Raw genomic sequence first — 24,413 nt, 5'->3', positions numbered from 1 at the left:
ATACTAATTAAATTAGTAAAACTTTAAATTTATCACTTAACCAAAGCTTTATTTTAATATTTTATATCGTTTTATTTTAATATGCACAATTTATTATCTCTATCGGTTGTATATTTATCTATACTATTAATAAAACCCTTAGTTGGTGTCATAAGTCAAACATACATATGGTATAAGATTTGAACATACACCAATTAGATTAGTAAAATCTTAAATTTACCATTCAACCAAAGCCTTATTTTAATATTTTTCATATATTTTATATTTTAACATGTACAATTTATTATTGAAGACAAATATGTGTTCTAAATGTGTCGTTTTCACACGCATATATGCGATAAGATATCTAGTACTATAAAAATAAACTCCTAAGGAAAGTGACCATTCAAGGTATTAAAACTTAATAAACACCGTATTTTGAAAAAGAAATAATTTTAAAATGTATTATTGCATTTAAATTACTTGAGATTTGGATACTACTTAATGTTGAAATATATTTTTATAAATTTTAAATTGTATTATTATATTTTAATTATTTATTATTAAATTATACTTAATAAATTTATTTATGTTTAATTATTATTTTTAACAATTATATTTTTATTTTATGTTTTCAACCCCGTCAAGATTTAAGGTTTTAATGAAACTATTAAAATTATGTGTATTTAATTAATATTAATTTTATTTATTGCATTTTAAAGGTTATTTTATGAGATATTTTTAATTGTGTCTTTTAAGATTTTTAGATGTTATAATTTTATATCTTAAAATTTAATTATATTTTAATAAGGACATTTTATAAGTTTCTTAATTGTGATGAGTTATATAATTTGGAGGTTACAATTTGTATCATGGTGCCTATAAATAGTCACTCTTTTATTTGTTAGATGCATGATAAGTTATTTTTATGATTATTTTCATTTGTTTTTCCTTCTCATCATTTTAGTATAGATTATGTTAATTGTTTTAATTTCATTGCTATCAATATTTTCACAATATTTGATCAAATAGAGGAAGGGTTTCTATTTCATTTTCAATTTTATTAACAATTTATTCTTTGACTGAGCATAAGAAGCTTTTATTCTCTTCATTTTAATTAATATAGTTTTTTTAATCGCGGGTTAAAATTTTAAGGGTTATAATTTGTATTATTACATTGTATTAGAGGTTGCAATATTATGGTATTTATAAGTAGCGATAAATATTAAAATTATACATTAATTTTGATACAATTTGTTATGTTATACATCAACTTTAATTTGGTGTATTTGTACACATCAATCTTTTATTTACTCCATTATCCATGTGGTACAATTTTTCATTAAGTCATACGAAAATTGCTGACTTGATATTTTATTAGGTTAAAAACAAATTTAAATTCTTTCCACTTAGATTTAAAGAGAAAACAAATCTTAGGAAAAATGGCTTTATTTTTCCCAATAAATCTATTTTTAATATGGTGAAAATAATTTAAATTTGTTTGCTTGTTTTCTAATAATTTAAGTTAGTAATTTACACATGACTTAACCAAAAATGTGCCACATAGATAACGAGTTAGTGAAATGTAAAATTGAATCAAAATTAAAGTTTAATTTATATAAATACACCAAATTAAAATTGATATAACGTTACAAATTCTACCACTTATCCCTTATAAATAACCACTCTTTTATTTGTTGGATACATATTTTCATTTGTTTTGTTTTCTCATTATTTGACACATATTGTATTAACTATTTTTATTTTTATTGGTATTAATGTAACAACATTGACAATTTAATGTATACAATGTTTTATAAATTTTGATTTATATTTTTAACTACTTATTTCCTTATTATAAATTATTTACTCAATTTTTATTACTATATTTCAGAAAATCTCTAAATTTATAAAATTCAATTTTCCTCTTTCATACTATTTATTTATTATTATTTTACAATGTAGATAAATTTTTAAATGTCATTTTTTATGAAATGAAAGTATTAATTATTATATTTTAATGTTATGTTTAAAGGTTGACAAAATAGTTGCTTATGTTGTGATTATTAATATATATATATATATATATTATTATAATGATACATGTATTAACCTGCAATTTGATAGTTGGAATTTAGTTTTAATATGATCTTTTCATTTTCAAGCTATATATCATCAAACTTTAATTAGAATGTACATATTTTTATTTTGATTGTTTACAAATATATGTTGATTTTGTGAATATAACTTTTACTTACTCTCTCAAAATTTTCATTCCTATTTTTATTTTCATCATTTTCATAAAAATATAATTTGTTTATATGTACTTAGAATTAATAAAAGAAGATGATTACATAAATGTAATGTGAAAATTTCACTTTTGATTGTGTTTTTGAAAAAAAAATTTAGGGTGAGTTTGGATGGGTAGTGCGTTTACCTGTGGTTAGTGTAAAAACAGTGATAGCAGTGAGATTAGATACTGTAGCAACACTGTAACGTGAGACAAAAAGTAGGCTAAACGCACCGCACCCAATCGCCTATCCAAACCCACCCTTAATAATGTTGTTGCTATTAAAATAAAATTATAACTGTAAACAAAAGATTCATGAAAACGATTAGGAAAAAATGGTAGACATTAGTATAGTAAAATACATAAAAACATTCATAACTTGCATTTAAAAGTTGGTGAATAGTTTTGATTTTGCATTTCTACTAGGCGAGGATAACAAAATAAACATCTCTTGAAAAGCCCCGAAAGGGGTATAGGCTAATTGAAAAGCCCAGTCCAGAGAGGTGAGGAAGAAGGATTAGGCCGCTTAGGCGGGAAAAAGCATGGTCCCCACAGAAATTTCCCGCCAAGGGGAGGGGACTTAAGCTGTTGTTCTTCTACCGGCTCAGGATGAGGGCAGCCCCCAGTCACTAGTGCAAGGGTTTTGTTTTGTGTTTCTTGAAGAGAAGAGAAGAGAAGAGAAGAGAATGGAGGCGTTCAGCGGATGCTTTGTAGACGACAAGGCAATTAGAGTGGAGAACATATTCCTGGACTTCCTCAAGAGGTTTGATTTTGGTTACAGATACAGTTTTTAATCTTCTTTTCCGATCTGAATCTCATTTCTTTCTTTCCAAAAAAAAAAAAAACCAGCTTCAGGTTGGACCCGCGAATGGGGGAGTCGTATTACGAGTCGGAGATACAGGCGATGGAAGCGAACGGGTCTAGCACCATGTACATCGACTTCTCGCACGTCATGCTCTACAATGACATTCTCCAGAAGGCCATCGCTGATGAGTACTTGAGGTAAGCTGCCCAATTATTATATTTTAGTATTTGAGATTCAATATTGACCGCTATTGCTATTCCTACTACAGATTCGAGCCATACTTGAAGAATGCCTGCAAGAGGTTCGTGATGGAGCAGAATCCCACGGTTATCGCGGAGGCGGATGATAACCCTAACAAGGACATCAATGTTGCCTTCTTTAACATTCCATTCACCAAGCGGTACACCTTGTCATTTCATCATCATCTCTCTCTACTGCTACTACTAGCATTAATTAGTCTAGATTTATTGTTACAAACAAGCCAAGTAATACAGCAGTCAATTTATATGCTCCTTTTGCTAATGCATCTCCTTAGCCTGAGAGAATTAACCACTGCCGAAATTGGAAAGCTAGTATCAGTCACTGGAGTAGTCACTCGTACAAGCGAAGTCAGACCTGAGCTTCTCCAAGGATCTTTTAAGTGCTTGGAATGCGGAAGCGTTGTCAAGAATGTCGAACAGCAATTCAAGTACACTGAGGTCTGCCGTCTTTCTTAAATATCATATTTCTCTTCTTTTGTTGGATTTAACTCGTATTTTCATTGTTTTCCTACATTGCTAATACAGCCAACAACATGCGTTAGTGCAACATGTTTAAATAGAACAAAATGGGCATTGCTTCGACAAGAGAGCAAATTTGCAGATTGGCAGAGGGTAAGAGTGCAGGAGACCTCTAAAGAGATTCCTGCTGGCTCCTTACCTAGATCATTGGACGTTATTCTTCGCCATGAGATTGTTGAACTGGCTAGAGCGGGGGATGCGTAAGATTATTTGCTTTTTATGCATCCAACACTCACTCTGTTCCCTTTTGCCCCATTGCTCCCCTCTCTTTGTTTTCCCTCTTTTCTTTAACTTATACTTTTACGTGGTTATAGTGTTGTCTTCACTGGTACTGTGGTTGTGATACCGGACATATTGGCCCTAGCCTCCCCTGGTGAAAGAGCGGAATGCCGTCGAGATGCTTCTCAGCGTAAGTCTTCAACTGCTGGACAAGAAGGTGTGAGAGGTCTTCGCTCATTGGGAGTTAGAGACCTATCCTATCGTTTAGCCTTCATTGCTAATTCAGTTCAGGTCTGTCTTTTATTGGCCCATTGCTGCATTTCGCTTAAAAGGCTTATTGCAGCATGCTTTGATCGATTTCTGAGAAAGATTTATTCTTCAGGGTGCTGATGGTAGAAAGGATGTTGACATTAGAAATAGAAAAAAGGCTGGTGACGAAGATGACCAACAGTTCACAGTTAGTTCTTGATGCACCTTACTTTTGTTATTATCCTCTACCTTGCTGTTATGTTCCATTGTCCATTTTACAAGCCTAAATTGTTCATGTTATGCAATGTCTACATCTTAGGATGTTCTTCAAAGTGTTTTTGCTTTATCTTCCTTTCTGAGCTTGCCTACTAAGTAATTGATCTACTTAAAGGTATTGTTGCCTTTCATATTTAAATTGATGATCTCATGACTATCGCACATTGTGATTTACATACATGACTCTCCAATTACCCTAGATCTTTGCTTAATTACTAAACTAGCTTTTATGCCACAAATGAACTAAAGCACCCGATGGTTTTTTATTCCATTTATTTTATCTAACTTGTAGTCGGAGGAACTTAAAGAAATCCAAAGAATGAGAGATACGCCTGATTTCTTCAATAAGCTTGTTGATAGCATTGCACCTACTGTTTTTGGTCATCAAGATATCAAGAGAGCAATCTTGCTTATGCTTTTGGGTGGTGTCCATAAGCATACTCATGAAGGCATTAATCTGAGAGGAGACATAAATGTTTGTATTGTTGGAGATCCCAGCTGTGCAAAGTCCCAGTTTCTCAAGTACGTGTTTTATTATACAGAGCTTGTGGGTTATAACTTGTAGAACTCAAATAACGGATGTCTTTATTCTTGTAGATACACATCAGGTATTGTTCCCAGATCTGTCTATACATCTGGCAAATCCTCTTCTGCTGCTGGATTGACAGCAACTGTGGCCAAAGAACCAGAAACTGGCGAATTCTGTATCGAGGTAAAATTTGTATTTACTTAATCTTATTGGTGTTATGCCCTATATTTGGTTCTGTTAACCATGAAAACTAGCAAGTTGTGCTCTATTAACATTGACAACTAAATGGAATGTCTTTGATATGATTCTTAAATACATGAAAAAGATTTATTATTATTATTATTTTTCTTGAAAGGATCAACCTGGTTGGAAATACTCTAAGGTGCATGACTTGAAATCTGGAAAAGAAGATTTGATTTGGAAATTGTATAAATTGTACAATAGAGTTCATAAAAGTACTGCTTCTGTGATTACTGTCAGATCCATGATTTTTATTGGATCTTACTTGGTAGTAAATTTGAAATACCTATGTATTATGATGCATCTTATACTTTATCACACATGAATATTGCTGAATCATTTCCAATTTTTCAATATGCTTTAGAGATCTGACATGTATACTTAGAGAAAATATGCTTATTCACTTCTGTACCCAGTTGTCAACTCATCAATCTTGCCGAAAGAAAAAGAGACTAATCAAATCCTTGCTTTTATGTGTCTCTAAAAAATTACATCTGATCTTATTTCCAGGCAGGTGCTCTAATGCTGGCTGACAATGGCATATGTTGCATTGATGAATTCGACAAGATGGATGTCAGAGATCAGGTAAGGTTCATATTGTCTTACCAAAGAATAGTTTTGTACATTCAGAAGCATCTGGTGTCTGATATGTAATTCTGTGTGAAGGTTGCAATTCATGAAGCCATGGAACAACAGACCATAAGCATTACTAAAGCCGGGATACAAGCGACACTTAATGCTCGGACGTCAATACTAGCTGCAGCTAATCCTACTGGAGGGCGCTATGACAAGTCTAAACCACTCAAGGTTAGGACATTCTCATACTGCATAGAAAGCAATCAAGTCTGATTTGGATTGGCATTTACATTGTTTCCCCCAGTTTTTCAGTATTTGATGCTGATTGTAAGTTTGGTATATTTGCTTGTAAACTGATGCTCTGATACATTTCTCCTCTTCAGTATAATGTTGCTCTCCCTCCGGCTATTCTTTCTAGGTTTGACCTGGTGTACATCATGATTGATGACCCAGATGATCAAACTGATTACCATATTGCTCACCATATTGTGAGAGTTCACCAGAAGCGTGAAGATGCACTTCAACCTGCTTTCACTACTGCAGAACTGAAACGATATATTACATATGCAAAAACTTTAAAACCAAAGGTTTCTGCACAACCTTTCACTGCATTGGATATGGTTATTTTTCATTACATTTGTATAGCTAAATGGTGCTAGTATAATGCAGCTAACCTCTGAAGCAAGAAAACTCTTGGTGGAGTCTTATGTTGCACTCAGACGAGGTGATACGACTCCTGGCAGCAGAGTTGCATACCGGATGACAGTTAGGCAGTTGGAGGCATTAATCAGGTTGTCTGAGGCCATTGCTCGAAGTTATTTGGAAACTCAGGTGCTTTATCTACCATAGAACATATTCTTTCATTATTATGCACCTTGAAGTTAGAAAATATTTCTTTGCAGGTGCAACCACGACATGTTCGTGTAGCGGTGAGATTACTGAAAACATCTATAATCAGGCGAGTCTAATAACATGGCCATTGTAGAATCATGAATGCCCTTGTTCCATCCTTTCTTTCTCCTGTTTTTGTTTATTGTGGCATTTTTTTTCTTAATTGTGCAGTGTGGAGTCCACCGAGATTGATTTGTCTGAATTTCAAGAAGGAAATAGTGATGGTTCTGATGATAGAAACAATAATTTTGGACAAGCTGATGTTCACCCAGCTTCTGAAAGTGAAGGTAGAACTATATAAGCTGTTTTACTTGTATCACTTTCTTTTGATATATACTTGGCTTGAGGATTTATGATGAACCCGTCTTTCTGAAAAAGTAGGTACTACCAATCAACAAAAGGAAGAATACAGGGTAAAGGAAGACTATTTTCAGAGGGTTACTCAGGCCCTTGTCATGCGCCTTAGACAGCATGAAGAAGCTGTAAGGCAAGAAGGTAAACCTGTCATGTCTTCACAATCAGCTTTATGGATTTCTTACTGAAACACGGGAATGAATATTTGTATTTAAAACTTTTGTATCAACTTGGCCTAAATTTGCTTCTGAAAGTGCAAGATCAAGACAGTCTATAAGAATGAGTCAATTTTATGTTCTGCAGAAACTGGCTTGGCCGGAATGAGTCAGGGCGATTTAATCCAGTGGTATGTGAATCAGCAGAATGAAAAAAACAACTACAGCTCTACTGCAGAAGTAGAAATAGAAATTAAACGAATCAGATCACTTATTGAGGTAAAGCTACTGTTGTTGTTGTTGGTTTTTTTTTTTTTTTATAATTCTTTTGTTTTTGAATAAAATGTGGTGATTTTTATGTATTTCCTAATAATTTGGGGTGACTGCAGAGATTGATTCGGAGGGAAGGCCACTTGATTGTGATAGATGATGGTAGGCAAGAAGGTGGTGAAGGTGCAGCGGCACGATCAGCTAGAGATACCAGAATTTTAGCTGTAGCTCCGAATTATGCCATGGATTAATGCCACTGAAATCCCATTACAAGAATGAGCCAATCCAATGTGAAAATGATGAATTATCACCTCTGCTTGCATGCTTGGAAGATTGGGGTGGCAAAAAAAAAAAAAGGTGAAATGAAAGTAATGGAGGGCTTTCTTTTGCTTCTGCTGGTAGTACTAGTAGTAGCAGTAACCAACATTTTCTTTTGGGCCAGTATATGTTGTGTTACGTAGTAATGTGATGATGTATCGATGTTTAAGACTTCGCATCAGTTGTAACCAAGTAAAAAAGTATATTATATTGGTGTCTAAGTAGGTGTCTTTCTGGCTTGATTTGATTTAAGTTAATAATAATTTACATAAGATTTCTTATTTTGAATTCAATTCAAGTTATTTTTTAATAGACTGATCAATAGGTGACAATTTAAAGATTATTGCATTAGATTATAATAACTCTGCATTTGTCACATGTCAGTTAAATAAAATGTTTACAAAGGGAAAGCTGGATCTTATGCAAACAATTTGCCACGACTAAGCAAAAATCTTGCTTCTAATCTTGTAAGTTTTGTTTTACCAATGGGGCTCCTAAAACAGTTAATTGGCAGAAGATTCAACATCTTTGAAATAGGTACGTAAAAACTATATATATATATATATATATCTCAATTGGCATGCGTTTCAAAGCCTTCCAAATACAAACTCTTTTGGAGACTAAGGTATCAAAAAAGAAAAAAAAGAGAATTGTGAGCCCGCAGCTGCAACCATGCAAACGATAAGGACATAATAGTAATAATAGAGGGTAGAGAAGTTGAAAAGTGACAAGTCATTGCATGTGAAATGTGTTAGGTTGCTTGGCCTGAGCAAGCATTTGAACAACTTCTCTCATTGTAGGTCGCTCCACGCTGTGCTCCTCAACGCACAACATTGCCACAAAGAAAACCTGCATGACTTCCTCCTCGGGAATTGTATTGCTTACTCGGTGGTCCAATATCTTCACCACCCCTTCTTTCTTCAACTTGGTCTCTCTCTTGCTCCACTGAACAATGTCTAGCCCTTCTTCTCCGAAATCTCCAACTGGCCTCCTCCCTGTTATTAGCTCTAAAAGTACCACTCCGAAACTATATACATCACTCTTCTCGTCAACTTTCAGTGTATATGCATACTCTGTCATATCATGATGAAAAACTTAATTAAACACGGGAATTACATTTATAAAATTATTATTTGTTCACCACATATATAATATATTTTATGCAAGTATAATCTATACACAGTTGGTTCCTCTTTATTTTTATTTATTCATTCTGTCTGTACACTTTTGACTTGGATGAGGAGAAAAAGAAACAAAGGCAAAGCTTAGCTCTCTTCCCCCAAGCAAAGTGAGCGGTAAAGAAAATAAAGTGAAAAAGAAAGTTGTTGGAGTTACAATTTTATGGGACATAGGGAAGGGGAAAGTAAAACTTAGATCCCAATCAAGATTTTGAGAAGATTGTAGGCTTCGCGTTAATTTTGTTATTCATCTAAGGAGTCTTGCTAGGTTTTTCGTCAAAAAAGCTTGTGAGTGATTTACAGGACATTCAAAATACAAGTCTGTCACACCCACACTCATTTTATTATGTTTTCTGTGTTAGTGGAGTGGAGCCTGCCTGCCTCTGTAACTTTTCTAATGATAATATTAACAATTAAAAAAAAAATCTATCTGCTATAAGATGGGGTCAATATGGTTCTCAAATAATGATGCAACCGGGTTATCATGGGGCATACTTTATATTCTATCCAAGATCAAATGTAAATGTTAATTTATGTCTGATAAAAAACTGCTGATAAATAGTTACAATATGGAAGGTAGATGTACCTGGAGCAATATAACCATATGAACCAGCGATCGCCGACATGCACTCTGAAGTTCCAGTGTCCTGCAAGAACTTGGCAAGGCCAAAATCTGCCACATGAGCCTCAAAATCGGAGTTGAGTAAAATGTTGTTGGACTTGACATCTCGATGGAGTATGAGAGGGGAACAATCATGGTGCAGGTAGCACAGGCCTTTGGCAGCTTCTATGGCTATTTTGAGCCTAGTATCCCACCTAAGGTAGCCGCCACCCTTTCCATGAAGAACCTCACCTAAGCTTCCATTCGGCATGTACTCGTATATTAGAAAATTGATCTCTTTATTGGAACAGAATCCCAGCAAGCGCACGATATTCCTGTGTCGAATCTTACCCAAAGTCTGTATTTCTGCTGAGAGGCCATTATCATGCGAAGACCCTTTGCTTATGCCTAACAGCTTCTTCACTGCTACTTGCTCTCCATTTGGCATAATTCCTCTGTACACAATGCCAGCTCCACCTCTCCCTATCACATTGTTTTCTTTTATACATTCCAAGACGTCTTTGCTTCCAAATTCCAGCTTCTGGAATGCGGTCAGCTTCCAGCAATGTGAATTTCTTCGACCCTTGCGGGTCTTGATGATTGCCAAAGCAGCAAATATAAAAGAGCAAACCAGAAGTCCCAATGCAAAAAGAAACTTGTATTTTGCAGGGACTTGAGGAGACTTTGTGCCACTCTGGTGACGGAATTCTAACGGAGAGACTGAAGAAGAAGAAGAAGAATAGTCGCAAGAATTCTTCAAGTATGACCCACAAAGCTGAGGGTTACCCGCGAAGGAGGTTGAGTTGAAAAATGAATACTGTCCAAACTGCGGTATTGGTCCAGACAAGTTGTTGTGAGAAAAATCTGCACTAGTTAGGCTTTTTATAGAACCAATTTCCCTGGGAAGGCTTTGGTTTAAGTGGTTCCAGGAAACATTGAGGTAATTCAGTATGTGGATTTGAGCGATTTGAACTGGGATTGGACCACTGAGTTGGTTCTGGCTCAAATCCAGGTATGTTAGTAGGAAACAATCACCTAACTCGTATGGGATCGTGCCTGACAAGTTATTTCTACTCATATCCAGCTTTAGTACCGTTTTCAATCGGCCAAATTGGAAAGGAATATTTCCGCTGAATCTGTTGGAACCAAGTAGCAGAAGCTGCAAGCTAGAGAAATTCCCAATTGAAGCTGGGAGTGACCCAGATAAATTGTTGTTGGAAAGATTCAGCTGGCCAAGTTTTTTGGGTATCTTAGCCGTGTCTTTTGGAATTGGTCCGCCGAGGTAATTGTTGTGCAGTTCCAGGAGTGATAGCTCTGGCAGGTAAAGCAATCCATTTGGTATGGGCCCAGTTAGATAATTGTGTCCCATTCGAACTCTTGACAATGTATCGCATTTACTAAGATCCTCGGGTAGAGGACCAAACAAGGAATTACTGAACAGAATTAAGATCTGCAGCCTCCTTCCGAAGCAAAGAGATTCTGGGACCAGGCCAGTGAGATTATTAGTTGACAAATCAAGCTCAACCAATCTACCATTTTTTCCCAGCTTTGAAGGGATGGATCCTGTCAAATTATTGTGCCACAGCTTCAGGACTTGCAACTCCGGTAGCTCCGCAAGAAACTGGGGGATCTCACCATGAAGCCTGTTGACGAATAAGTTGAGGAGGAGGAGGTGACGAAGACCAGATAACTCAAGTGGAATGTCCCCTGTTAGCATATTGTTGGAAAGGTCAAGGGATTTCAAGTTACTCAAATTGCCTATTTCAGGAGGGATACCACCGCTAATCTCATTTGTTTGCAAGAAGAGAGTATCCAGCTGCTTTAAGTTTCCAAGTTGGGAAGGAATTGGACCATCCAGGCTACAGTTAGCTAGGTCTAAATGAACCAGATTGACCAACTTGCCAAACGTAGGTGGTATTCCACCATCAAACTCATTGTAGTAACCCAGGAAAAGGTACTGGAGATTTGTTAGATTCCCCAGCTCTGCAGGAATAAAACCACTCAAATCATTCCCAGCAAGAGACAGATACTGGAGCTGCTCCATACTTGCATAGGCTTTAGGAATTTGTCCGCTAAAGTAATTCCCACCAAGATTTAAGTGCGTCAGCTTAGGAAGCTCCGTGACGCCTAATGGGAGTGAGCCATTGAAGTTGTTGTCGTAAGCATCTAACGACACCAGCTCTTTCATCTGAGAGAAATCCCACTTCATCTCTCCGCTAAACATATTTTTGGATATGTTGAGAAACTGAAGCCTCTTAAGCTTGTGAATTTGTTGCGGAAACTCACCCGAGAAGCTGTTGCCAGACACCGAGAGATAAACAAGGCTTTGAAGTTGGGAGATAACGGGAGAGAGAGAACCAGAAATGTTGGAATTGGATATATCAAGAGAAATTATTGACCTATTCGAGCCATCACATTGGACACCCGTCCAAGAGCAAAGTGACAAGTAGTTGGACACATTCCAACCACCTAGAGCTAGAGGAGTGGAAGAGGAGGATTCCTCAATTTGTTGTTTTAGAGAAACCAGGACTGATGCTTGCTTTCTGAGAGACAACTTATGTGAGAAAGCTGGACTAGAAGAAGAGAGGAAGAATAATGAGATGAGAGAAAAGAGGAAGAGAAGCTTCTTCATATCTGAAACTGGTAGTATGAGCTAGAGGAGGAGATTCCTACCCTTTTTTATTCAGATAGATATTGCAAGAGTGAGCATACTTGCCGTGGCGGTTTCAATCGCAGTAAGTAATGTATATTAATTAATATGTGGATGGAGGATACACAGATGCGATCGAGAAGCTGAGAAGTGTAGCAGCAGCTTTGAATCTAATCCAATATAAAGGCAAAGTTGCACGTTAACAGCATCCAAGGTCCTCCGCCGGCCCAGTCTAGTATTTTTTTGGTTCGTCTTTTGCTTTATCAAAAGAAAAGAAAAGAAAAAGTAAAAGCAAAAGCAAAAGCAAAAGATACGGCGTTGCTTGCCACAGACCGTTCGATCAGCCAATATGTGTATATATATATTAGAATCCATGCAGCTGCAGGTTGCTTTATTTCACGCCAACTTGCATATCTGACTGCCTTACTTTCTTTCCCTATTATTTGATGGATTTGAATCATCGGAACTAATTAAGATGGAAGATAATATTTATATAAAAATAATATTTAGAATTATTTTGTAACTTTTGGCTGTGACATAAAATAGAAAGGCAACGTAAACGAAGGCTTCATTTTAGATTGGGACTTGGAAGAAATACAATTGATTTATCATTTTAATTAATATTTGGTATATTTTTATCGTATAATCCTTAGTAATAATGACAAGGTATAATGACAGTATATATATTGGATACTAACTTATATATTTTTTAAGTTTTATTGGTATCGTTATTATTATATCAATAAAGAGAATTTAAATTCCAAACATGTTTAAAGGTGTCTTTTTCTTCTATTTAAGGGTAGGAAATATTTACCGGTAAAAATAAACTTTGATTGTATAGTGATAATGAAATTGAAGGGGCCGGATATTGTTTCTTGGGCCAGTATGCTCTCAACAACCAGTAGCGGGTTAAGTAGTATTCAAAGTCCATGTTAATTTCGGGCCGCAGTCAGTTCAAAATCCATGCTAATTTTATGGACCGGATAAATTATCCACATCGAATGAAAGACACAAAAGCCAGGCTTTAGATTTTTTACCTGCTGCTTCCAGAGCTTGTTCGCATGGACCCTATCCCGGCCCTTCTTTCTCTAGCTAAGCTTCAAAAACACATTAGCTGGCCCATGGCATCTCTAGGAAAATAAAATTTGTATCATTGGGCGGCATTTCTTTTTGCTACAAATTATCTTTGGGCATTATTATTCTTTTGAAGCATACTTTTTCGATTTTATTCATCGAAAATAGTATCACTCAATTTTATATTTGATAAATTAATTGATGTGTATATTTATATCCTATCATGGAATAAGTGTTTTTTTTTGGTCCAATATATAATTTATTAAAAAATAAATTAAGAAGTTTGTCGGTGACTCAGTGTCAGTGGTGGGGCAGCCCCCAGCATTTCATGTTCCAGACGGTTTTAATTGAATTTACATACTTCTAGGTAATTGATTGATTGAATATGGAATTCGGACCCCCAATGTCTGTCCCATCGGGATTCTATTGCCATTGCGCTTTCTATTACATACATACATACATAGCATTTGAAATCAGTGTTTTCAGATTTGATTCGAAAATGATGGACGGATACATTCAGAATAAAGGTCATTTCTTTCATTATTGCTTTTGCCTTTTTATTGGATAATAAAGGATTTGTCGTCAACGATGCATGAGTAATGCAGTAATTTGGATGGGAGGAGAGGGCATTGAGGGAATTCCAGTTGTATGTCGACACTCCACTCCACAGGTTTCTTGTCTTTGCTTTGCCATGGAACCAACCACCTAGGCTAATTAATAATAACTAATACAGAGAAGAGATGAGATGAGATCTACCAAAACATAAACAACATTTGCAGGTTGGTTTGTTTAGTTTCTACTCAGCTTCTGGTAACAAAATGAGGGAGCCGATGGGGATACACAGCAACGCTGTCGCTGCGCCCCCTCAGCTACTGCTGGAGAGGCTCAAAGATTACGGCCAGGAAGACGCTTTCGCTCTTTGGGACGAGCTTTCCCCTGAAGAACGCCACCTCCTCCTCAACGATATACAGGTCACCACTCTTTTTTATCAACTACCACGTCCAATCTCGTTTCGCTTTCCAAACATTTAAAAAAGAAATCCTTTCGACATTCAACTGCAACCTCCAATAACTGTTTATTGAAATTCTTCAATTCCAAGCAAGTTCGACTGCAGCTTCGATCGTTAACTGAATAGAGCTATAACTCAAATTTTGTTCTTAATTATTATTTGAACTTCTGTTTTCATTCTTCAGAGTTTGGATCTTTCCAGAATAGATCGGATCATTCGCTGCTCGCTTCGATCCCAGGGTGCGTATATACAAATAAATCCTTACTTCTCATCTATTTTGGTTATTTCTTTAATATGATTTTGTCTTCTTGTTGGCCTTTAGGACTGCCGGTGGCAGCAATAGAGCCAGTACCGGAAAGTTGGGTGTCATCGGTGGATGAGAGAACGATGGATCACAAGGAAAGGTGGTGGAAGATGGGATTGAAGGCTGTCTCAGAAGGCAAATTGGCTGTTTTGCTCCTATCTGGTGGACAGGTATTGCTTCCTGTTGAGCTATATTCTATGTCTTTGGTAGGTAAGGAATGGAGAGAAGGGAAAAGGTGAGGATTGAGGAATGGGGGAAAAAAAGAAAGAAGAGAGGAAGGAAATTTATTTACTGAATTGTATTGAGCATGAGGGGATAGAAGTGGAATGATTTTTTTCCTGTCCCATTTTGAATGATTGGATTTTGAAGAAAAGGAATGCTGCAGATACACTAAATTTGTTTCCTCTTCTTATTTTCTTTCTTCCCAAAAGGAGTGGATTGAAAGAAAGTAATCATTCTTTCCCATCTACCTATTACAGTGTTAGTAATTAAATGGTGCTGTTATTACGGGTTCTGGGCTAATGAGTTTTTCTACCTCTGACCATAATTTTGGAATGATGTTGCCTTAGAGTGGTTTGCACATTAGACATGATATTTTGCCACCAATGTCTTCACTTTTAATGCAAAAAGCAGATCCCATTAACTTTTAAGTGGATGATCACTATTTACTAAAGGTTGGTATGATGTTGCTTTATTGGATGTCTAGTAATGATAATTAGTGACATGTCTTAACTTAAAAAGTGGATGCTTCAGTCTGTTTTTTTCAATAATTATTTCTAGTTAAAAAAATTGATTTACAGGATTCTATACTTTTCCATTAATGAAAGGATCCAAATCTGCTTTATGAATAATAGGCCATGTTCACTAACCTTTTTTCATTTTGTCTTATCTTGGTATGATTGATTGAAATTTATTGCAGGGGACTCGGCTTGGAAGTTCAGATCCCAAGGGATGTTTCAGTGAGTACATTTTATCCATTGCTGACATGATTTTGAAAATCTTATGCTACATTAGAGTTTCTTGGATGATGATGTCAAGTGATTTGTGTGCTGAACGGTTCAGGGAATGAATGTCCTTTCTGAAATCTAGAGTTTATCCATGTTAATGCTTTTCTGTCCTCACTCTTCTTGGTTGCCAAATTCTCTCGAGTTCTGAAATCATCGTTTAATTCTGGGTCATAAATAGATGATAAGGTTCTCGAAAAGTGCTGACTGTGATGATTATACCATAATGCCCTGGCTCTGTATGCATTAATCAGAGAGATTTAGAAGGAAACGTGTTTCAAACATATAAAGCAAATGAGGAGAGAAAAAGTTAAAACGAATGAACTTGTTGGATAGTAAATGGTGCAAGAAACGTTTTATTAAATATTTGAAATTTGAATAGCTTTATATTATTGTTTTCTTCAGTAAAGTCTGTATATAGCTTTAGTCCTTTTGTTTAGTAAAGTCTAACTCTATAAATGAATAGAGCATTTGATGAATGTTTTGATTTCTCTTTGTTTATCAAGCTACATAAAGCATTATGAACAAGGTTTTTAGGCGCATTTGGTAAACGAACCAAACTTGAACAGAGTACATGCAGTTCATTTATTTATAATCACAAAGAAGCTCGTTTTTTAATTGTTTAAAGATTGTTTAGTAAATCGTTTAAAATGGCTTATTATTCAATTATATGCTAGTAACATTAATTTGTTGTTATTTGTGTTTTATTGTATCCATTTGTAGTTTAATTATTAAAATTCCTGTTCCATTATTTTGTATCCAAAATAAGAAACATGTTTATTTCTTGTTTGTTTGTTTAAATTTAATTATATAGGTTGTACAGATTTTAATTGTTTGAAACATGTTCACTTATGTATTCATGAATGTATTCATGAATATGTTTGTTTAGTATTCTCGAACAAGTCCATTTAATTTAAGTGAATTCATTCCAACACATAATTTTAAGCAAACAAGCATGAGCACAATTTAGAAATTCTTAACTAACACAAGCTTAAATATAAACGAACAAACAAAAACAGGGGTCTATTCATTCATGCTCAGTTCATTTACAGACCTAAAATTGTCTGTTTGTTATTACTTAAAATTTATTGTTTTTACTTTTTTGCATTTTCATTATAGACGTTGGACTTCCTTCTGGGAAGTCGCTTTTTCAACTGCAAGCTGAGCGGATTTTGTGTGTTCAACGACTAGCCGCACAAGCTATGAATGAGGGTAAACTTCTTATCTACTACTCTGCATGATTCTCTGTTTGTATGTTACCCTGATGATTAGGTATTTGCAGGTTCAGTGACAATTCACTGGTACATAATGACTAGCCCTTTTACTGATGATGCAACAGGCAAGTTCTTTGAGAGTCATAAATATTTTGGTCTTGAAGCAGATCAAGTAAGATGGTCTCTGATTCTCTGATTTTCTTATTGTCTATCTTTGTTAATTTTGCTGACTTTGAAGGCTGGACATGGTGCAGGTTACTTTTTTCCAGCAAGGAACCATACCTTGTATCTCAAAGGATGGTAGATATGTCATGGAGACTCCATTCAAGGTATGGTTTCTTTTGTGAATGTGCAAGTCAATAAAAAAATTAAGTTCTAATTAAAAGGTGATCAAGTCCTTGAACAGTTCTACTTACTGTATAACTGATTCGGATTAGATGTTAACAAATACTATTATAACATTGCAACAGCACTATAGGGTTGAGAATTCTTGTTAAGTAATGTTGATTGCTGAAAGGATAGAGGTACCTGTCTCTAAGTTTTAGGATGGAAAACTTCTGATTCTGTTGCGTAAAGCGACAGTATTCCTGCTACACTATTCTCTTCGAAGCAGTAATACGTGAAGGTTTTTCATTTGGCTGACAATAATATTCTTTTATTTCACAATCTGCATCCTTTCTAAGTGGCAATCACGTGAGTGCCTTTTTTCAAGACAGTTTGCTAAGTCTCCAGATGGGAATGGAGGAGTATATACAGGTATTTTGAAAATAATGTACAAATAGGTGGTGTTTGCTATTCAGCGATCTTCTAAAGTGTCCTGGTTTCTTCTATTATATGAATATTGGATACCTAAATTTTTGTTCAGCCTTGAAATCTTCAAGATTGTTAGAGGATACGGCCACGAGAGGGAATAAATATGTTGATTGCTTCGGTGTTGACAATGCATTGGTGTGTTTGTCTTTGTTTTGTTTCGTTAAAAATTTCCTTGATATTTCTTATTTAAAGAGACAGTGATAAGGATCTCGAGTGCAGGTTCGTGTAGCTGATCCAACATTCCTGGGATATTTCATTGATAAAGGTGTAGCTGCAGCTGCTAAAGTTGTCCGAAAGGTAGTTAATTTTCTCAATGTTCATGTATATCTGGGAACTTCAGTTACTATTTTTTCCTATGTTATGCATATTTGAGAAATTTAAGCTGGACTGCAACAGTTCAGAGGACTTTTGTATATCTAGTTATCTACTGTTTTCTAACGTACCAGTTAAATCCTTGAGTTCCGGTACCTCCTTTGACCTTTAGCTTTCTTCGGGTCTTGCAAACAAATATTGTGGGGTGTTGGGGGGAGGTAGGCAAGAAAACAGAAAATAAGAAAGAGGGATTTATCTGATTTGCAGTTAATTGTATTTCATTGCTAGCAAATTATTATTTATTAGCATGATATTGATGTTTGAAAGTTACATTTATTGAGCTCTACTTTGTCTTTTTAAATATGAAGGAATGCTTGTGCTTTCCATGTGTTTATTCTTGAGTAGCATATATTGCATTGGATCTGTTATGCTGTATCTCACTTCTCATGTCATGCAAATGAAGAACACTGATTGTGTAAAGGCATGCCAATGCTTTATCTTTTTGTTGCGTAAGCTTGTGGAATTTGATAATATTGTGAACTTTAATCACTTTAAGATTTTATGATGTCTTAATTTCTTCTAGTGATTTGGTTACAGGCCTATCCCCAGGAAAAGGTTGGTGTTTCTGTAAGGCGAGGTAAAGGTGGACCACTTACTGTGGTTGAATACACTGAATTAGATCAATCACTGGCTTCTGCAGTAAACCAGCAAACTGGGCGTCTTCGTTTTTGTTAGAGTAATGTACAGTAATTCTCACCCTTTCTTTTTGGTTCTTATAAGAAATATTGCTTGCTTTTAACAAAAGCTAGTGCTTTCAGATTCAAGCATGCTATATCTTTTGGCTTTTCTTAGGCTTTTATTTGTGAGATTGTAGGCAGTTCGTTTATAGGTGAGAGATGAGGGTCATGCCCTTAATGGGAAATATTTTTGAAACCATTCAAGAAACAAAAATTTTTGAAGGTCAGAGAAACTGTTTGCAGCTGGCGAATTCATGTAATTTGTTGTGCATTTCCTTGCTCTCGAACTTGAATGACTTTAATTTACTGTTTATTTCCTTCTCTTTAGATGATAGATTTTTAGAAAAATTTCAATCACTGCTAAATAGATAATTGCTCTGGGGTATTCAAAATTTCACAAACAATTTTTGTTCTTCGATGGTTTCAATTTGGTTTGTTACCTTAGGAAATGTGTTAGCGACTTATATGCCTTGTGCTAATTTGCCTAGACTATGTTAGAGACTTTGCCATAGCATCTCAAATATTTGGAATAGGTGTGACTATATTCCTTGTGCTAATTACTTTATGTTTTTGAGGTGTGCTTACACATGTTTACTTTGGATTTTCTAAATCAAATGGCCTTGAGAAAGACAGCATGTTAGTGTCTTATTCCTGACCTTCAGCATACACATTTAGATATGTTATGCCTTGAGCATTTCTTTTTCTATTAATGCTGTTTACAGAATAAAAAGCTCATGAAATGATGCAGTTCCATGTCCTGCATGATTGATGTATTTCCTCCCTCCCTCTCTCTCTTTCTCAGTGAATTGAAAACAAACCTGATAGTGAAGTGCCTTATGTTTCCTTCAAACTACCCTTCCAACCTGAAAACTATTATTTTATTCCTAGAAAATTGCTGAAAAGATAGTTTTCCGCGACATCATTGAGAGGAAAAGAGGCTGAGCTCATAGGGTCCTAAAGGAAAGGTTTTCTTGATGCATGAAGTAATACTATAATACAATTTAAGTAAGCTATCTTTCCTGTCTTTTAAGAGTATATGACATGTAAAATGGACAATTGAGAATCTGAGATCAATTAGTATATTTCTTGGTACCTTATAGATCAGATTTGTAATTGCTTGTTAGTGCCTTCCTATCTAACCCTTAAAAGGATTTGAATCTCTATATTTGTCTTGACTACAGCTACCATCTGGCGGAGAAAAAAATTCCATCTATTCATGGTTATACAATGGGTTTGAAACTAGAGCAGTTCATATTTGATGCATTTCCCTATGCTCCTTCAACTGCTTTGTTTGAGGTGATCACCTTTCTCACGCTCCAATTGATTTTCTTTGTTGTTGTTGAGAGGTATATTTTTTTCACTGTTTACGGAAATTGCATCAGGGGATTAATTACTCACCTAATTCTTTGTGTTTCCAAATATGTAGGTATTGCGAGAGGAAGAGTTTGCACCAGTGAAAAACGCAAATGGTTCAAATTATGACACTCCAGACAGCGCGAGGCTGCTTGTTCTACGACTACACACACGTTGGGTAGTTGCTGCGGGTGGCTTCTTAACACATTCAGTGCCATTATACGCCACTGTAAATTTCACGGTTAACTTTGCATGTTCTGTTATGGCTCTATTGTTGGTTTTGGATCTCTAGTGGTTCATGTGGTGTGTCGTATATTTTCTCATTAATCCTCGACATGCTTTGAACATACGAACCCAGGTGTGGAGGTCTCACCGCTTTGTTCTTATGCTGGAGAAAACCTAGAGTCCATATGCCGGGGAAGAACATTTCGTGCACCTTGTGAAATAACATTTTAATTTGAGTTGTATTATCCACACATTCTTGATTTCTGCAGCACCAAGGCAGCCTATTTGGTTGAAAATGCAAGGTCGTATCACAAATAAATTGGCAATGGCATGATCTCAAGATTTTGCAATAATTCTATTTAACGTGGCGGTTTTTTTAAAGTGTTTGGTGCATTAATTGAAGCAGTTGTTATAATTGGTAAATCTGTTTATAACATTGTATCAAATGTAGAGTCCTCTTTCAGAACTCAAAAACACATTATTCATTCCACATTTTGATTTGGTTGGAGTATTATGTATTCAACATTTGAATTAGTAATCACTTAATTATTTTTAACCACTGCATGATTTATTTTCAATAAAAAATTTATTTATTGTAAAGATATCTTAATTTTATTAATTTAAATTTAAAATTATACTACTTTTTATTTAGATTATAACAAATTGTTATAATCATTATCTACTAAATAAATTGTTGTACCAAACAAAATGTCAGTCGTTTAACTTGCTAGGTGCACGGCTATATGTATTTATGTTTCATGATTAATAACTTAAAAAAAAAAGATCCTAATATTTGAACGGAAATGTTTGCAATGGCAATAACTTAAAAACAATTTCAATCAAGAGGTTTGGTATTGGGGCTGAGCGTGGATCGATGATTGAACTTGAAGGGGTGGTTCCATCCTAAAACAAAATAAACACTATACTAATATCCTTGCAAATCAGCTTGGTTTGTTATTTTCTTTGAACGAGCTTGTTGGGTTGGCAACGCATGACATTGCTTTGGTCTTTTAAAGTTAAACCCGGCAACCAGGCGCTCCTTTTTCTTTGGAGGGCCTAAAGATAAAAGCCCAAATTCTAAACACTTTGAGTCAAGCTGCTGCTTCTGCATAGATTTTTATATTTACTGTTAGTCATCACCACTATTACAGGCTATTAACCTGAAACTGAAAGAGGCGCAAAACCCCCCCCCCCTTCTCTCTCTAGGGTTTTATTCCCGATCCTGCATCATTTTAGTTGCTGAAAGAAATGAGCTTGCTTTTAAGATTAAGGCATCATTTACCTAATGGGTTTTACTGCAGATCTCAGATTGTCACTCTCAATGCTTTTGGCTCTTCAATCAGGAATTTTAACCAGCCTGCAAAGCTAGAACAAGACGAAGAGGACGAAGAAGTTGAGATAGATCAACGGAGACTCCCAGCTGACTATGATCCTTCTAATTTCGATCCCACCGAACACCGCAGTCCTCCAACTGAGCGTGTCTGGAGACTCGTTGATGAAATCTCTGGCCTTACTTTGTCTGAAATTTCAGAGTTAGGCTCTATTATAATGAAGAAACGAGGAATGATTGAGCCGCCGACTGTGGGAGTCATGAAGGCTGGTGCTGCTGCCGGCTTGGCAATGAAGACGGCTGGTGGCGGGGCGGCAGCGGCGGCAAAGGAAGAGAAAAAGCCAGATAAGACAGTTTTTGAATTGAAATTGGAGTCATATGAAGCTGCTTCGAAGATTAAAGTAATAAAGGAGGTTAGGAGTTTCACTGATTTGGGTCTCAAGGAAGCTAAGGACTTGGTTGAGAAGACGCCCTCTGTCTTGAAGAAGGGTGTCTCCAAGGAAGAAGGTGAACAAATAATTGAGAAGATGAAGGCTCTTGGTGCCAAAGTTGTTTTGGAATGAACATTGGACAGGTATTTTTGGTTTATACCAGACCATGTATTCTTGCTGATACTTAACCTTTGCTTAATTGCTTGCACATCTTTACATTACGAGCTTAAGTTTGAACTTGGAATTAATTATTGCCCAAATTTTACTCTCTTATCAAAGTTGAAATGGAAAATTAATCCATCCTGTTACCATGTTTTTCTATTAAGAATAATAGTCCAAAATTATTATTATTATTATGATGGTGATGATGATGATGCCTAATTGCTTTGAGAATGCCAACTAGACTAGATTTCATATCCCTCGACAATTGTAATGTAATACCGGTTTCTCTTCTGCGCATCTGGGATGGTGCAATGAAAGAAAACACTTCGAGCATTCTCAAATTCTGAAACTTGGATTTGGGTAATGTTGATAGTCCAGGAAGGTCTAGGCAGAATATTAGAATTTAGAAACTAGCCCTTGTATCACATCATATAACCATGTTATTGAAACTTGGATTGGGTTAGAGTGTTCCTTCTCCATTTTGCAAGAAATTTAGAGATGATGGAACTTCATTCAGTTAAAATTAAAATTTAAAAGACGCCATACCAGAAAAGAAATGGAACATAAATAATAAATATATCCACTTCCTAGGAGCAGGATTTTATTCTCAATTTAATCTAATGCTCCCTTTCTATTGTTGTATGTTTTCCTCTGTTTGCTTTACTCAGTCCAAACACACAAGACTACATTAGCCTATTTGTTTAAAATACTCATACATATATATATATCTGGCAGGCACTAACGGTGCTCAGATTATGAATTCAAAGTGATTTTATATTAAAATCTTTTGGCTGAAAGAATTATTTGATTTGATGAATGGAAGAAGGAACCAAATCCAATTAATATGCAGTTGTCGATTTTTGCAATCTATATTTAAATGAAGAAAAGCTTTTGATCCATTATTTTGGTAAGCTAAGAGCAGCGATGATTGTCCAGTACTGTACAAAACTACGCTTGGTCTGTCCTCTTAGTTGTGAAAGTAATGTCATATAAAAAATGTACGTTTGTACTTAGTTGAGAAAGTAGTTTTGTTTTTTGATTACTGTTATCATGAATTTGTAATATGTGATGCCTTGAATGTTTAATGCATTTATTTTTTACCTAAAAAGGAAGTATCAATGTCTGAAGTGCCTCACATTGGTAAAAAGTAACGAGACTCCATATTTATTTGCTATAAACAGTCGATGGTATCTCCATCTCTCTAATGCTACCACCAGGCCGGCTCAGGCGCTGAGCAATGACTCCAATGCCACTTTCGCAAACTTCTCGAGGCTGACCTAGCGGTTGTCCTGACAAATGAGGTTAAGGATCAGAAGATCTTACAGAACTATGTTTTCTATCCCAACTTCTCTTACTAGGTGGAGGAGGAGGAGGGGGGGGGGTTAATATTATTAACTATCATAAGAATGTGTCAACAAAATCATTTAGGCACACCAGTTAAACCAGAGTCTGGGTTTATCCAAGTAACAAAATATTACTAACCTTTGATGTAACAATAGCATTGTTTTTGACATGCTTAACACACAGCCAGGCAGATTCTGCATCACGAAGCTCGTCATTGGAATCCTGGAGATGCCATCGACTGTTTGTAACAAATAGAATTATGGGGACATGTGAATAGGATACAAGGTAGGTAGACACACAATAGTTTCAACTATTTTGAATATGGGTATATGTGAACAAGATATTAATTATCTGTTGTAATATAATGCTTTTAATTCTTTTGTTAAATTGATTTTCAACTTCAACCTTATATATTTTGAATACATTCAGTGTGATTTCTCATTAATGAGAAAAAGGTAATATTGTTGACCATTCTAAAAGTCTTAGGGACTGGACCACAAATATGTGTATTAGTTTCAAGATGTCTAATTTTCTATTGGCACTAAATTCTTAATATTTGTTTGTTCTCTTTAATATAATTTAATATTTATTTGTTCTCTTTAATATAATTTTACACATCAAATTCCGAAAAATTAAAGAGATCGAGAATATTGTCATACACAAATTTTTTAATTTTCCTTTTAGAGATATGACCTAATCTCTTGTGTCACATTGAACTCAATTCTCAATGGTTAATTTGTTT

At 35.4% G+C, this 24,413-nt stretch overlaps 3 protein-coding genes and 1 pseudogene across 5 annotated transcripts; 3 read left to right on the top strand and 1 right to left on the bottom strand.

Moving 5' to 3' along the window:
- Window positions 1-2,863: 2,863 nt before the first annotated feature.
- Window positions 2,864-8,223, top strand: LOC105796057 (DNA replication licensing factor MCM6). Of its 2 annotated transcripts, none has more exons than XM_052628802.1 (18): window positions 2,864-3,032; window positions 3,119-3,271; window positions 3,343-3,474; window positions 3,610-3,772; window positions 3,860-4,053; window positions 4,168-4,363; window positions 4,455-4,529; window positions 4,890-5,119; window positions 5,195-5,309; window positions 5,877-5,951; window positions 6,033-6,173; window positions 6,326-6,529; window positions 6,612-6,773; window positions 6,845-6,900; window positions 7,005-7,120; window positions 7,215-7,328; window positions 7,491-7,621; window positions 7,732-8,223. In XM_052628802.1, the coding sequence occupies exons 1-18, from the start codon at window positions 2,956-2,958 to the stop codon at window positions 7,861-7,863; spliced, it is 2,466 nt and encodes an 821-aa protein (XP_052484762.1). In that variant the 5' UTR covers window positions 2,864-2,955; the 3' UTR covers window positions 7,864-8,223. The 2 variants fall into 2 exon arrangements, with proteins under 2 accessions (XP_052484762.1, XP_052484761.1); XM_052628801.1 differs by having other exon boundaries at window positions 7,212-7,328.
- A 160-nt stretch (window positions 8,224-8,383) lies between these two features.
- LOC105795537 (leucine-rich repeat receptor-like serine/threonine-protein kinase BAM3) lies at window positions 8,384-12,522 on the bottom strand. The gene is made up of 2 exons (XM_012625221.2): window positions 9,695-12,522; window positions 8,384-9,003 (listed from the first exon to the last, which is right to left on the bottom strand). Exons 1-2 carry the CDS (start codon window positions 12,339-12,341, stop codon window positions 8,663-8,665), a joined length of 2,988 nt encoding a protein of 995 aa, XP_012480675.1. The 5' UTR covers window positions 12,342-12,522; the 3' UTR covers window positions 8,384-8,662.
- A 1,440-nt stretch (window positions 12,523-13,962) lies between these two features.
- Window positions 13,963-20,912, top strand: LOC105795536 (UDP-N-acetylglucosamine diphosphorylase 1-like; annotated as a pseudogene).
- Window positions 20,913-21,548: 636 nt separating this feature from the next.
- LOC105795535 (uncharacterized) lies at window positions 21,549-24,058 on the top strand. Of its 2 annotated transcripts, none has more exons than XM_012625220.2 (2): window positions 21,549-22,308; window positions 23,509-24,058. In XM_012625220.2, the coding sequence occupies exon 1, from the start codon at window positions 21,653-21,655 to the stop codon at window positions 22,295-22,297; it is 645 nt and encodes a 214-aa protein (XP_012480674.1). In that variant the 5' UTR covers window positions 21,549-21,652; the 3' UTR covers window positions 22,298-22,308; window positions 23,509-24,058. The 2 variants fall into 2 exon arrangements, with proteins under 2 accessions (XP_012480674.1, XP_052484760.1); XM_052628800.1 differs by lacking the exon at window positions 23,509-24,058 and adding an exon at window positions 23,063-23,081.
- Window positions 24,059-24,413: the final 355 nt, after the last annotated feature.

Source organism: Gossypium raimondii, chromosome 3, assembly GCF_025698545.1.
Source record: "Gossypium raimondii isolate GPD5lz chromosome 3, ASM2569854v1, whole genome shotgun sequence".
Lineage (NCBI taxonomy): Eukaryota > Viridiplantae > Streptophyta > Magnoliopsida > Malvales > Malvaceae > Gossypium > Gossypium raimondii.
The sequence above is the reverse complement of the archived record's forward strand: the minus strand, read 5'-3'. Positions and strand labels throughout refer to the sequence as shown.

Bases quoted from the DNA above. Each gene is read 5' to 3' on its own strand.
- LOC105795537 (XM_012625221.2), bottom strand. From the start codon at position 12,341: ATGAAGAAGCTTCTCTTCCTCTTTTCTCTCATCTCATTATTCTTCCTC. The intron at 9,004-9,694 runs GTACATCTACCT...ATGATATGACAG, and splicing joins ATATGGTTATATTGCTCCAG to AGTATGCATATACACTGAAA.
- LOC105795535 (XM_012625220.2), top strand. From the start codon at position 21,653: ATGAGCTTGCTTTTAAGATTAAGGCATCATTTACCTAATGGGTTTTAC.
- LOC105796057 (XM_052628801.1), top strand. From the start codon at position 2,956: ATGGAGGCGTTCAGCGGATGCTTTGTAGACGACAAGGCAATTAGAGTG. The intron at 3,475-3,609 runs GTACACCTTGTC...GCATCTCCTTAG, and splicing joins AACATTCCATTCACCAAGCG to CCTGAGAGAATTAACCACTG. The intron at 4,364-4,454 runs GTCTGTCTTTTA...TTTATTCTTCAG, and splicing joins TCATTGCTAATTCAGTTCAG to GGTGCTGATGGTAGAAAGGA.